The sequence below is a fragment of the Egretta garzetta genome, unplaced genomic scaffold (genome assembly GCF_000687185.1).
Source record: "Egretta garzetta isolate BGI_Z169 unplaced genomic scaffold, ASM68718v1 scaffold40, whole genome shotgun sequence".
NCBI classification, from domain to species: domain Eukaryota; kingdom Metazoa; phylum Chordata; class Aves; order Pelecaniformes; family Ardeidae; genus Egretta; species Egretta garzetta.
The window spans coordinates 1,900,024-1,913,685 of NW_009258484.1; the positions used below are offsets into that span (position 1 = coordinate 1,900,024).

General features: G+C 40.7%; 1 protein-coding gene across 7 annotated transcripts in view; it reads left to right on the top strand.

The window, feature by feature from the left end:
• DCLK1 (doublecortin like kinase 1) overlaps positions 1 to 13,662 on the top strand; it is a 267,047-nt gene that overhangs the window by 113,176 nt on the left and 140,209 nt on the right. For all 7 annotated transcript variants that reach the window (XM_009644758.2, XM_009644765.2, XM_035900360.1 and 4 more), the window contains exon 3: positions 12,399 to 12,498. In XM_009644758.2, the coding sequence (XP_009643053.1) occupies positions 12,399 to 12,498 (100 nt within the window). The remainder of the gene's footprint in view (positions 1 to 12,398; positions 12,499 to 13,662) is intronic.

Consider the following 13,662-nt stretch of genomic DNA (forward strand, 5'->3'; position numbering starts at 1 on the left):
GCTCTAAGCAACTAAAAGGATAGGATTAAATCATCAGCTAAAATTTGTCATGAAATGTGAACAATGGAAATTCATTATTGATTTTTTTTCTTGCTTATTTTAGAAACTTTACACACAGACATGAGAATCTAGTCCAGTGCTCTACTGCTGATTGCAAACACAACAAAGCCGTGGATTTTAATTTTTGAATATATCTGGCATGGTATTCTAAAAAGTTATATTATCACAACCAATGAAAAAAAATGGAATTTTCACTTGTAACATGATTGATGATCGAAAAGTCACTTGGGTTTTCTATTATGTGGCCTTCAAATTGTAGGTTTTGTGTTCACAAGTGGTTTTGTCATGCAAGGGTCTTCTTCAACCAAGGAGTTCTCAAGTGTCACTGCTTTTTGAAGAACACACTGACAAATGCTTAAGATGGTTTAAGAGACTGCTCTGAAACCAGCAGCTTTTGTTCAAGTCCAGTTGCAGGAGTACAATGATTTGAAAGGCAAATAGGTAAAAATAAACTTAAATAAAAATCTTGACACAGAGGATTTTAGCCATACTAGCGTAAGTGGGTGAACAACTTCCTTAGGATTCTGCACTCATTAGATCATGGGCAACATATTCTGTTCTTAATTTTTATATTTCTGGGTATTTAATGGTAGAATTCAGTAATAATCATGACATAAATAACTGGCAAGGTCATGGTGCTGCATTTAATCATTTTCAGCAAAGGACAGCTTGTATCACTGCACAAATTGTTTCCCTTGTACATTCACTTTCTGAAATTCAGATGTTTTTCAAAAGAAGCCTGCAGAGTTATGAGAGAGAGTATCATGTTTTTCCTGGTAACAACTTGTAATATGTTCCTGTTTTATTTACTGAGTCTTTGAAAGTATTTTAGTACCTCTGACAAGGCTTTACTCAAGCACCCAAATTAAAAAAAATTTTATTTTGCTTAGCAAACACAAATGAGAGTAATATTAATTTCCTGGTTCTTAAGATTATGTGCGTACACTATTTACTCCTAAAATAGTTGCCATCTGTTTGGACAAAAATATGGGAGGACTGCTGGACTCCGCACTTTGTGTGTCTGACCACTAAACGGTAGTGTTGTATTACAGCTGAAACAGGAAAATACAGGAATACGGCAGAGAAAAAAAATTAATCCATTTGTAGTTGAACTCTGTCATCAAAGTCTCAACTGTTTTTCCATTGGCCCATTAATTATATGTTCTGCTGTTAAATCAGCCGTTCTCTCAATGTTTGATTGTACTGAAAAAACATCCTCTGTTAATGATAATTTATTTTAAATATGTGAGGAGGTTTTTTCCCCTCTCTGTCCCTTTACAAGCTTTGTTCTGCTGTTTGAATTGTCCATCTCGGGCACACTGACCTGTTGTGCAATTGCCATGGGATTAACGGGAATATATTTTACAGTGACTAGCAGGATTCAGTTTCCTTTGGTGCAAAAGAAGACTGGTTGATGTAGCCATGTGATTTGTTATTTAGGAGAAGTGTTTAGCTGACGTACGTGTTTGGCTTTTATGAGCATGATTGTCTGGGCTCTGGGGCTGCAAAGTTATCCCTTTTAATTGTGGGGTAGGAATGCGCATTGCGTATTTGTCAGGGAAAAAGAATGCTTGGGGATGCGCTTGTGACAGATGGGCATCCCGCTTCTTAATCCAGATGGTCTTCTGAACCTGGAAGGTTCGCCTTCCTGTTTCTTTGCCAAAAACATTACTTAGAAATTGCCGCAGTCCTTGAATTGCTTGTAAGTATGCCTTTCTGCTTACTTGCCTGAATAACCTATCCAGTAACTCAGTTTTATCTTTTGTATTATTAATTTTAAAATATTGAATTTAATTTAAATATTAATTTAAATATAATGATAAATAATATTATGAATAATAATACAATTCTTTTTGAGGTAACACCTGTGGTGTTGGCTTTCTGTGGTTGTGGGAGTAGTTCTGACTTGTGCTGTGGCATGCAGATACCTGGCCAGCTGCTGCTTCCAGTGGGTGTTACTGAGCAGAGCTGCTGGGGGAAGAGAGCACCCCTCTGTCCTTTCTCAGTACCAACGCAAGAGGCAGTAACACCGCCTGACCCCGCTTTCTGTGTCACCCTGTGGCAGGCGGTAGAGGGCCTACAACTGCTTTTGCCCTGCTTTATGCTCTAGCAGCCTCTCCTCTGCCAAGAAAATGCTATGGGCCACCTGTTGGACCACAAAACAATAGGATACAGCTCTGATTCAGAACTTGGAGCAAATGTCTGTCACTCTGTTGACTCTATGGGGGGGTTGGATCAAGCACGATGTGACCTGTTGTATGCAAGTCATTGCTTATTTGTTACTGTTTGTGATTTGCTAGACGCTTTACAGTAGTTTATAGGAGTAGCCAGTGCCACAAGGCACTTCCAGCCAAAACACAGGATATATATGGCTGGAAATGCAAATTCTCATTTTGTAGGAAATGCCAAACAATAAAAATTTTGAAGCCCCCAAAGAAGCAGAGTTAAAACTTACTATCTGGAATTTTTAAACTACTTTTAGTCCTGGGATGTTGCTTTGGAGTTAAGTTTTGGGACCTTGAGTATGGGTATCCATATAAAGAAGTACCAGTGTGATGTTCTTGCTGTGATGCTTTCCTTCCTCAGTTCATCTCATGCAAGCCTATTTAGATAGCAAAATCTCTGCAGCATGCAAACCTTAGATTCTGACTAAATAACAGCATCTGTCAATAACTTGGGGAAGTGCAGTGCCCAGAAAGGAAAATGAGTCAGTTTGTGAATAACCCAAGATCTTTGTTGAATCCATACTGGCAACCAAATAAACATAAAATATAAAGATAAAATGCATAAAACATGATCAAAAATTATTGCTTGCTGTGTAAACTGTACAGATCAAGGATTCCCTGATCTAAGTTGTATATAAGTCACTCTTAAACAGATATAGCAGAAATAAAAGAGGCTCTGAAGAAACTCTACTGAGAGTTGTGTTTTTCTGTAGATACCATGAACCTGCAATGCAGTCCAGTTTTGCAGTGGCAAAAGCTCGTGCTTCATTGCTCTTCGACCATTAGAGGGTTGGGTGAAGCTAGTAAAGGTGTTTGTTTGCCTCACATCTGATAACTGTAAGATCTGAAATACTCCTCTGAAATGCCTACTTTTAGTCGCTTTGGATGGACTGGAATGCTACAAGGCAGGAGCTGGACAGTTGAAGTAAAAGAGGTACATAGAATTAAGGTTTCAGTAATAGTAGCAAAGTGTTTGAGACCCCTTTTATATAGGGAGTTAAGGGGCAAAGTAGTATCTTAAATTTAGGATGTAAAGAAAAAAGAGGAACACATTAAGGGTATGGACTTGGGAAGCCAGTAGAGTTTTACAGCTTATATATTAGGCTCTGAAGTTTAGAAGGTGTAGAGTTTCCTTATGACTGTAATCAAGGGCATAGTACAGAATAAGAGGAAGGAGCCAAAGACTAAGCCACTCCAGAAATAGAGTGGTTTGAAACTGCAAAGAAATGCATTGACTGCAGTCCTTGCAAGCAGGAGAATAAATAAATATGGTACCATGAAAACCAGAAGGGATATTTCTACAGAAATTACGTGGCTCTGATAAATTGGAGCTAAATTGAGAATGACAAAAAAGCATTTCAGAAAGAGGCTGCTGTTGAATTTGCAAATACTATCCTTAGTGGAATGATGGGGAGATTGTAAAGAGCCACAACTTAATGCCTGTGGTGCTTTTTAGAGGGTGCTGAAGAGGAGGACGTGGGAGGAGAACTACATTGTGTTGCCAGAGCATTGTAGCCAGGGTAGAGTCTGGTAGCGGAGGAAATGGGAGTTGCCTTGGGCAAGATTCATTGCTGGGGTGTGTGATGTAGAGAGCTGAGTTTAGAAGAGAGAACTGAAATGAGAGGGCAACAGTTGTGTTTTAAGTGGTTGCAAGAACAGGTGTCAGCACTGGAGACTTTTGGAAGAAAGAGGTACAGTGGGAAATGAAATTTTAGTACACTGCGGGGTTTGAATAGTACAGTAAGGGGACAAAAGAAGCAGTGAACTGGTTAGAAAACTGGAGGGCAACAAGTTTCTATGGGATGCAAGAGATGCAAAGGTAGGTGAAAGGAGGAGATGCCTAGCCTAAGCTTGATGATGCTGCCTCTGCGTCTTTCCTCTTTCCCGTGTGAATGTGTGTTATCTTGGTCCACACTAGCTAGTCAGTGCAGCTGAGCATTGGTGCAGCTGTCAAGTAAGGTAATATCTGAGGAGGAGTCATTTTTGGGTGTGGATAGGAGTCACGTTCTCACTGCTCTTATCCTGTCTGCCATGAAGCGATTTTTGACAAGGAGGGGTTTGAACTGGCCATGCTGGTGGTTCCCCCACAGAAACCTTTCAGGAAACTGAATATTAGTGCTCCTCAGCATTGCATTCATGCATAACTCCATGGGTTCCTAGTGGTAAATATCCCTTGCTCTCCTCAAATTCTGTAACAAAGAAGCTCGTTTACTAAATTGGTTTTAATCTAACAAAGAAATTGTCCAGGTTTCACCTAATGTTTCAGGCCAGGGTACAGTAGTTTCAGTATATTAGAACTGCCAAGTTTCTACTATCTGTCTGAACTTTACTGGATTAATTTGAAAGTTAGTAAAAAGATTTGTCAGAAATTAAACGTTCCTCAAGAAGAAGGTGATGACACAATTGCAAAATCTGGAATCTTCATTTAGATAGATTTTCTTTTAAGTGTGCCATCCAGGACAACCAGGCAATCAGGCCCAGTCAGCACCAGTTTATGAAAGGCAGATCCTGCTTGATTAACCTGATCTCCTTCTTTGACAAGGTGACCCACGCACTGGACAAAGGAAAGACTGTGGATGTATTGTACCTGGAGTTTAGTAAAGCCTTTGACTCTGTTTCCCACAGCATTCTGCTGGAGAAACTGGCTGCTCATGGCTTGGACAAGCATACTCTTCATTGGGTAAAAAAATGGCTGGAGAGCAGGGCCCAAAGGGTGGTGGTGAATGGGGTTAAATCCAATTAGAGGCCAGTCACAAGCGATGTTCCCCAGGGCTCAGTGTTGAGGCCAGTTCTGTTTAACATCTTTGTCAACGACCTGGATGAGGAGATCAAGTGCACCTCAGTAAGTGTGCAGATGACACTAAGCTGGGTGGGAGCGTTGACCTGCTTGAGGGTAGGAAGGCTCTACAGAGGGACCTGGACAGGCTGGATCAATGGGCCGAGGCCAACTGTATGAGGTTCAACAAGGCCAAGTGCTGGGTCCTGCACCTGGGTCAGAACAACCCCATGCAGCACTACAGACTTGGGGAAGAGTGGCTGGAAAGCTGCTTGGCAGAGGAGGATCTGTGGACTAGCAGGACTAGGGAAGGGATCATGCCCCTGTTCTCAGCACTGGTGAGGCTGCACCTCGAGTACTGTGTTCAGTTTTGGGCCCTTCACGACAAGAAGGACATTGAGGTGCTGGAGTATGTCCAGAGAAGGGCAACAAAGCTGGTGAGGGGTCTGGAGCACAAGTCTTACAAGGAGCGGCTGAGGGAACTGGCGTTGTTCAGCCTGGAGAACAGGAGGCTGAAGGGAGACCTTATCGTCCTCTACAGCTGCCTGACAGGAGGCTGTAGTGAGGTGGGTGTTGGTCTCTTCTCCCAGTCCTGGACTGGTGCTGATCAACGGGCAGCTGAGGAGGAAGGTGTGCATGGGGCAAAGCACGGCCCCCCTGGGCCTGAGGGCGCTGGCTTGCTTTCCATGCTCTCCTGTGAGGCAGCACAATAGCAAGCTATTTCTGCTGAGTTTGAATATGAAAATTCCTATGTGTCTAACTGTGATGGTGTCTTGTGTTCATCTAATTTGGGGGGACACACTGTTTCAGAGGTGTTAATCTGCAGTGTGGCCTCACAAGCCAGTTGGTAAAGACAGCATTGTTGTGTAGCTTCAGCCAGTTTCAACCCCTACAGTAACATCTCCTCTTCATTTACAGAAACCCCTACGGTAACATCTCCTCTTCATTTACAGAGGGCACTCTTGTAATGAGAATCTCATGATAAAATGCTCTTCTTCACTGAAAAGCTCTCACGGCTTGATGATGCAGTTGTCACTATGGAGATTTCACTCCAATAGAAAAGAATGAATTCAGTGCTGTTCAGCTTCGGAAATGTGTAGCAGATACCTCCTGGTGCCTTCGGCTAAGCCACCACCTGAGGAGAGAACTTGGATCGGAAGCTGAGAGAGGAAGTACATATACGCTGATGATAAATTGTATTTTTTGTAGATGACTGGATCTCAAGAAGTGGCATGTGTGTAACGACAGATAAATGTGAAAGGGCATGAATAAAAGCCTCAGAGCCTAAGCCAACAGGAAGGGGAATAGTCTTGCCTTAAACTTGAAGGAAATACTCAAGTGTGATGCTCTGTTAATTCCAGTTGAGGTCTGATTCTTTTCCCTCGGAAAGGATATCTTTTGCTATTAACTCATAGTCCACACAGAATGGGGCAGGCTGAAGTCCCTCAAAAAACCCAAAACAACAATAAAAAAAACCCAAAACAGCCAAAGCCTTATTGGTATGTTTGGATTTGTTGTTTCACTGCAATGACCTAATGCACAATTACACCAGTATCGAATCATTAATTTCTGATTTTCCTGAAGCCAAGAAATCCTTCTAAATGAGTAGCAGTTGGTTGCTTTATGGGTCTTTCTTCTAAGAGAAGGTCTACACAGTGAGGAATATATTATAAAAACTGAACAAAGCATTGGGAAAGCTGGTATTGGAAGCAGCCCTATACTGTCTGGGAGATAAATGTAGTAATGTAGAATCTCTCTTCTGTTCCTGTAATTCTGCTAGGAATATGAAGTTAAACAAGACTATGTCAATACCTGTGCAAACAACTTGTGTGGATTTATAAGCTCTCAGGAAAATCCATAGCTGTCATGAGGCTTCTTAGTGACTGCCAGTAGTAGACAGCAGTGAATTCAGTTCAGGATCTAATCTGAGATTTTCCTCCATGAAGCAATAGACAAAGAGTGGGGAAACAGGTAAAATAAGGCCTGCAGAGGTGGTGGTTAGTGGAAAATATAGTTTGGTTAAGGAGGAAAATAGAGGGAAAACATCAGTAAAGATCAATTAATATCTTAAAGCCAGGAGGGGCTGTGTTTTATTGGAAAAATCAGTCAAAGCAAAAAAAAAAAGGAGAAATACAGTAGAACAGAGGTATAGTGAGCTCCTTTGGCTTATGAAAAACTAGAGACCTGACTAGTAATTAAACATTGAGGGTGAGTAAACCAAAAGTAGCAGGAAAATGAAAAACAGCTCTGTAATAAAACTCATAAAACTTGACACAAAATTACTGAGTCAGAGTCCTAAAATCATGAGTCATTTAAACACCGAGGTTCTTCCAAGGATAAAGTTTTTTTTTTTAATGTCTTTTTCACCATCGGGGAAATGATAAACAAACTCAGCATGAGCTTGTTTCAGGTTCAAAAAGGCTACTTTAAAATGGCTTTAGGACTTCCCGGCTGGCTGGCTATGGGGTGAACTGGGAAGGTGCTTGCCACTGTCTCTCTGCCTGTCCCCTCCTTTGGGCTGCTCTTCCCACACCAGCCTCGATTACCGCTCTGTCGCCCTCGGTGTGCAATCCTGCCTTGCAGTCTGCATCTCCAAACGCCTCATGTTTTCCATTTACCATCATTCATTTCTTGTTTTGTTTTCAGAAAACTCCTATACCCGCTTATCGTTTGAGTTCTCCTTCTGCATCTTTTTTGTTTTACCACCTCATTTCTTTGTCCTCACTTTTCTTTCCAGCTCTCCAACAGCCGTGGTGCCCGAGGGCACCCCAGCTTGAGGTTTTCTCATGGCTCATCCAAAATAGCTTTCAGCTTTGAGTCTAATTAAGTTGTTGTTAAAAGAAGACAAACACACAGAATACCTCCCTCTTCCTTCTCTGTCCAAGAACCCAGCAATATGAAAATGCTGACAAAAGCGTGAGAGTTAGTAATCCTGGTGTTGATGGTGTACTTGCTGGTGCTGTGAGCTATCCCTGAATGCAGAGGAAAATTTGAGTTTCTGATTCTTTTTTACTTAAAAATTTCAGAGTCAGTATTAACTTGATATGTGGTTAGCTTTAAAACGATAGGAAAGTATTTGATTTGCTGTGACCGACATATGCAACAAATTTTGTTCTGGGTTTTGTGTGTGTGTGTGTGTTTGTTTTAAAACATGAATTCCAAAAGGTCCCTGAGCCCTCTGTAGCCAGAATACAGCAATTGTAAAAGGTGATTTAATTTCATGCTTTTACAGAAAGGATTGATTAATTCCTTCCCTCCCTCCCTCCGTTCTTCCCTCCCTCCCTCTTCTCCCTCTCCCTTTCTTCCCCTCTGCCTTCCCCTCCCTTTTCCCTCCATTCTCCCTTCCCTCTCTCCCTCCCTCTGCACCTCCTCCACACCACTACTGACTGCTTTCCCTTACTGGTGGAGAGAACAAAACCAGGTAACGGCTCTACAAGCTGCTCTTCTTACTTTGCAGTCATCTGTGCTCCAAAACGCAAAGCACAATTTCTTGCATCTTTTGTAGATATAAGAAAGAGGGTCTCCGTAACAAAGTTTCCAGCTTCAAAGAGGTGAATATTAAGAGCTTAAATGTTTCACGCCGGTTCAGGAAAACAAAGGCTCCACAATAGTTCCATGATTTCTCATTGGTTCCAGATACTCTCCTGCTTAAAAAGAGAAAGGAAAGTGAAGGTAATTTTTAACATGCCCATAGTGTCCGTGCTATGGTGCAAAGCCAGTCCTGATCCTGGGCTGGAAGCCAGGTTTGCTGCTCAGCTCCCTGTTCTCCTCCTGGGGCAGCTCAGCCGCCCTGCTGCATGCTCCCCGGTGGCTGGGCCTGGCCTGGCTGGGTCCCCGTGGCCCCTCTGGGCTTCTAGCAAAAGCGCCACACCAACATCTGAGATACAAAATAATTTTGAGTTCTTCCTAGGCAGACACTCTCGTCTCCCACTGGCAGAGCATGTGGGATTCTTAAGTTGTTTACTAGGATAAGGAGTTGTGGGGGACCCAGGCTTCAGCCTGTACAACTTGCTGAGGTGAGTTTAGGCATGACAAATTCTTCTGCCTCTCCTCTGTTTTGCATTGGGGATGTACAGGTTAGCGAAGTCTTTTTTATGTGACTTGTGTATTGCCTGAAGCCTGTCATCGTGATCGATTTTCTTTGCTGCTGCTTGCCATCTTTCTCGCCACCGATGCAAAGGATTGTAATGCCTGAGACTCCCTGGCCTCTAGTAGTGTTACTGTTATTTATTCATTCCCCTACTGAGTGTAAGAGAGACACCATTAACTTTAAATATCACCCCTTTGCCAGAAAGTTTTTTGTTTATAACTGCCACAGTATATTTAATCTCAGGTGTGTGGTAGAAAACATTTTTTTTTCAGTTTCTTTTTACTTCAGGTGTATGTTTGACTGCTCCTGCATAGACTTCGTTTTCCATGCTGTGAGAAACGTCCTGGTGGAACATGGAAGATAAAAACTTATTTGTGAAAAAGAAGAAGATGGATTCTGTGACATAAAACCAGCAAAGTGTTCAGGGAGGCTTTTGTAATTCACTGTTTTAAAAATTGACTAGTTTTAAAGCTGATCACATGCAACAGAGCACACTGACCTCTTAAGCACTGGCACAGTCCAGTACGGGTGATGCAAATCCTTGATCTTCTAAACCATAACTTTTGAGGAGCTGTGTTCTCCAGAAGTGAAAATGGGTAATAAAAAGCAGGTCCTGTGGCTTAGCTGATGACTGAGTGTGAATAGAAAGTGCTTGCAGATTTCTCTCCGAAAAAGCCTGGAAGGGGGTGCTGTATATTTGTTAGATGCCTTCTGGAAAGGCCCTTCAGCGTAACCTCTGAAGAGCATGAGCCGGGGAGCGGAGCAGGCCAGGGATGCTGAGACAGAAAGGATGGAAAGTGCTGCAGAGGAGAAAGCAGACAATAAAGGACATGCCAAGGCTTCCAATAAATAATATAAAAAGATACTGGAAGCCTGAAGAGAAGTTACTCCAGAGGGGGATGGGTTATGCTCTTGCTATGAGCTATCTAAGAGCTAGAATTGTAATTCCCAAATTAATAAAACCTCAGGAGGCAAGAAAAACTGTAAGAAGTGTATGTAGTTTTACATACAGAGTAGGAAACTGAGAAAAGAGGCAAGCATAAGAACTCTTTAAATTCTAGTGTAAAAACCAAGGATATCTAAGTACGAATTATTTTTCTATTGTGCTAATCCCATTTTCTTTCTTATTTGCATATAAATTGCACTGATTGAGCCTGAGACGCTTTAATATTTTGGTGTAGTTGAGCCTAGTTAGGTGTTGGTCTACCTCTATTTTAATGTCTTGTTTAGGCTTGAATGAAACTCTTAACTGAGCAGAGCCAAGCATTTTTATTAAATCCATACAGTTTTTTGATTCAAATATGAATTTAATTTTCATTCATGCTTGTTGTCAAAATAGCTCAACTTTGTGCCTAGAGTCCCTTATGGAGCCCCCCCCCCAGAGTTCAGTTCTAATACTCTGCTTAGAATAAACACAAACGTAAAGGTTATCACTCCCCACAAGTGTGGCAAACTTGGGAGAGGTGGCAATTTCAGAGGAACTTGACTGAAGGGAAGAGGCGTTTGAAGCTTGTTGGGAGTATTGGGCACAAAGATAGGCAGGATATGTCTTGTGGACAATAAAAAAAAGATGGGAAGTAAATGAGTTTATATAAAGGTTGCTGAGGCTGATACATTAATAGAACGTAACCTGAGTAAGAACGTGGTAAAAAGCTCCATCGAATATTTACATTTTTGATGTTGGTGTTCAGGTACTGTGTGGTGTTGAGATGATAGCGTTGATAGTTATCAGGTTGTAGTGGACCTGAATTTAAAGTTATGTGCATTACCTAAGGAAAGGGTAATTTGGGGAGTACCTTTGTTTCTTTTGGGGTATTTATTTAATCTAGTTCGTCTTTTCTTGAGTTCCTCTTTTTTTTCAGCTGCTACTGCTCTACCTTTAAAATAGTTTTAATGACAAATCTTACTCTGCAAGCAAGTCATGACATGGACCACTATTTTTCTTCCTTAAGTTTTTTCTAGCATAGGGGCTCGTAACTGTTGTAGATGCCAAAGCCTTCCGGCATGTGTCTGAGAAGCACGATTTGCATTTTGTAACTCCTAGACACCAGTCACTGCAGGTTGGAGGGGTGCTTGTTTTTATGCCAAAGTCTGGCAAAGTCTTCTCATTAGCTAATTCTTTCACTTGTGTTTTTGTAGGCTTTAAATCCTGACTTTCCTCCCATCTCCGCTTTTTATGAGGGGGGCGATCTGGTTCAGCTGGGCTATTCTCAACTATTTTGTCAATTTTTAGAAATTTTTTATGTGCTACTTTCCTGTCCGTATGCTGTTGACTTGAGCCTCTTATCTGTGAAGTTATCCTGTTCAAACATTAGTGCTTACAAAACATTATGTAAAAAATAGGCAAACATAGCCTTTTAAAATCTTCTTGTAAGTGTGAAGCAGGAACAGAGCTTATAGTATTGTTTACCAATGTCTCTGTTTTTTTAAAGGTACTCTGATACCTAATTTGTTTTTAAAATTTGTCACAACTGGATCAGTAAGTCTGAAGTCACGTTTTTGGAAAGTTACTGATTTTTCTTTAAGAACCTTAGTAAAAATTGTCATATAACTGAAAACATTAAACTGTTAAGTGGTGCCTTGTGAACTAAAAGCTGTTGTAAGAAAATCTCATGTATAGATATAAAACTACCCCAGGGTAATCCTGACTGTTCATATTTGGGACTAGGAAGGGATTATTCTTTTACTCAGTACTAGAATCATTCCCAGCTCATCTGGTTGTTCAGCTTGGTACCTTTGAAGAGCCTTCATGTCGACTATGCTGGTGAAGATGAAGGGTGTGTGATGGAGATTCTGTTCACCCATACAAGTTTCATTCCCTGCACGGCAGATTTTGCTGAAATAACTACATTTAATTCTGCATACAAAGCTGTAACCTCCTTTCATGGCAGCCAAAGGGTAGAAACATAGGCTCAAAGGCAAATGAATTATCCTCTAACTGCTGAATAGTACCTTGTGCGTAAACAAAAGGCATTTACCTCATACCCCATTGATGCATCACGTAATAAATGTGACAGTTATGGCTTTTTGTCTTATCTCTCTGCTCCTGCAGTGTCCATAAAAGTGATTCTCACTTCTAACAGATGGCAGGAGCACAGCTTTGAAACGTATCTGGATATGAAGCCCTGTTGATTCCATTAAAAGCAAAGAGTTTTCATGCGGATGGATAGAAGGAGGGATTTATTGTTCTTACAGTTCTGATGATGTGGTATTTCATGCAATGTCCTCCTTTCCTTTTTGTTTGCAGGTGATGTGCCTTCAGGATTTCTTTGGCGATGATGACATTTTTATTGCATGTGGACCAGAAAAGTTCCGTTACCAGGATGATTTCTTGCTGGATGAAAGTGGTAAGAAATGTATTTTTAAAATGTTTACAACCAAAATAGAGGTCAGATTTCCACATCGTGCTAATTAAGCCAAAACTGTATCACCTACATTGATTTCAGAAGGAGGATAAATATTTTTATTCTTTAGATTCTGAATAGTGAAAATAAGATGTAACAGAAAGCAACAATAAAACTGCCAAGGGAAACACATCTGCCTATGCAGCATAAAACTTTACTTCTGTCTGAATTTCATATACCATAGGAAATACTAATGCGTTTGGTGGAATTCCCATTTTGCAAGGTCTTTCTTAGCATTTTGTCTTTATTGTCTCTTTGAATTTATTCTGCTTCTTTATCTCAGTCTTTCAACCTCACAGTTCTTACAATTGAGATTTAGATAATGCTTCACAGGTAGTATGATAAGGGAAGATAGATAATAAAGGAAGATAGATACAATTCTGTATGGAAGATAAATGTAATCAGCAAATGCAGACAAAGTCATCTGAGAAAATTCAGTGAGTTCTCTGTTTTCTTGGAGACTGACTAATACAGTAGTGTAATCAATGTCTGTAATCCTCTAAAGAAAATACATGTATGATTTGCAAATACCTTTGTTGTTACAAAGAATATTCCTAACTTAAGAACCACAGTAGTAAGAAAAAAAGTATATAAGCTTTGTGCATCTAAAAAAAAAAAAAGAGCTATCACTTAAATGAGTTTATTTTTGTGTAGAGCAAGACGCAGCAAAGGTTTTATTCCCCCTGCTCTCTCTCTCAGTCCAGGGTATGTTCATAATCCATTGATATCAACTGCTCTCATTATTTTATTTTTTTTTGAAACATCAAAAGGTCTCAAAGAACAGCTGACTGAAAAATCAGTCAGAAAAGAATTTTCTGCAGTAGTAACTACTTCATACTCATCATATGTGTGTTTGTTTAACTTCACCACTTCATCAACTGTTTTTGATGCAAATATACATTCAGAATGAAAGATGATGCAGTTGTATTTCCCTGACTAACCTGTGGAACTGAAAGGCTTCTTGGTTTACCTGGATTGAGACAAATGGTCTATTAGCTTGTGTAGAATCATAGAATCATAGAATCGCTTTGGTTGGAAAAGACCTTTAAGATCATCGAGTCCAACCGTTAACCTAACCCTGCCATCCCACCACTAAACCATGTCCCT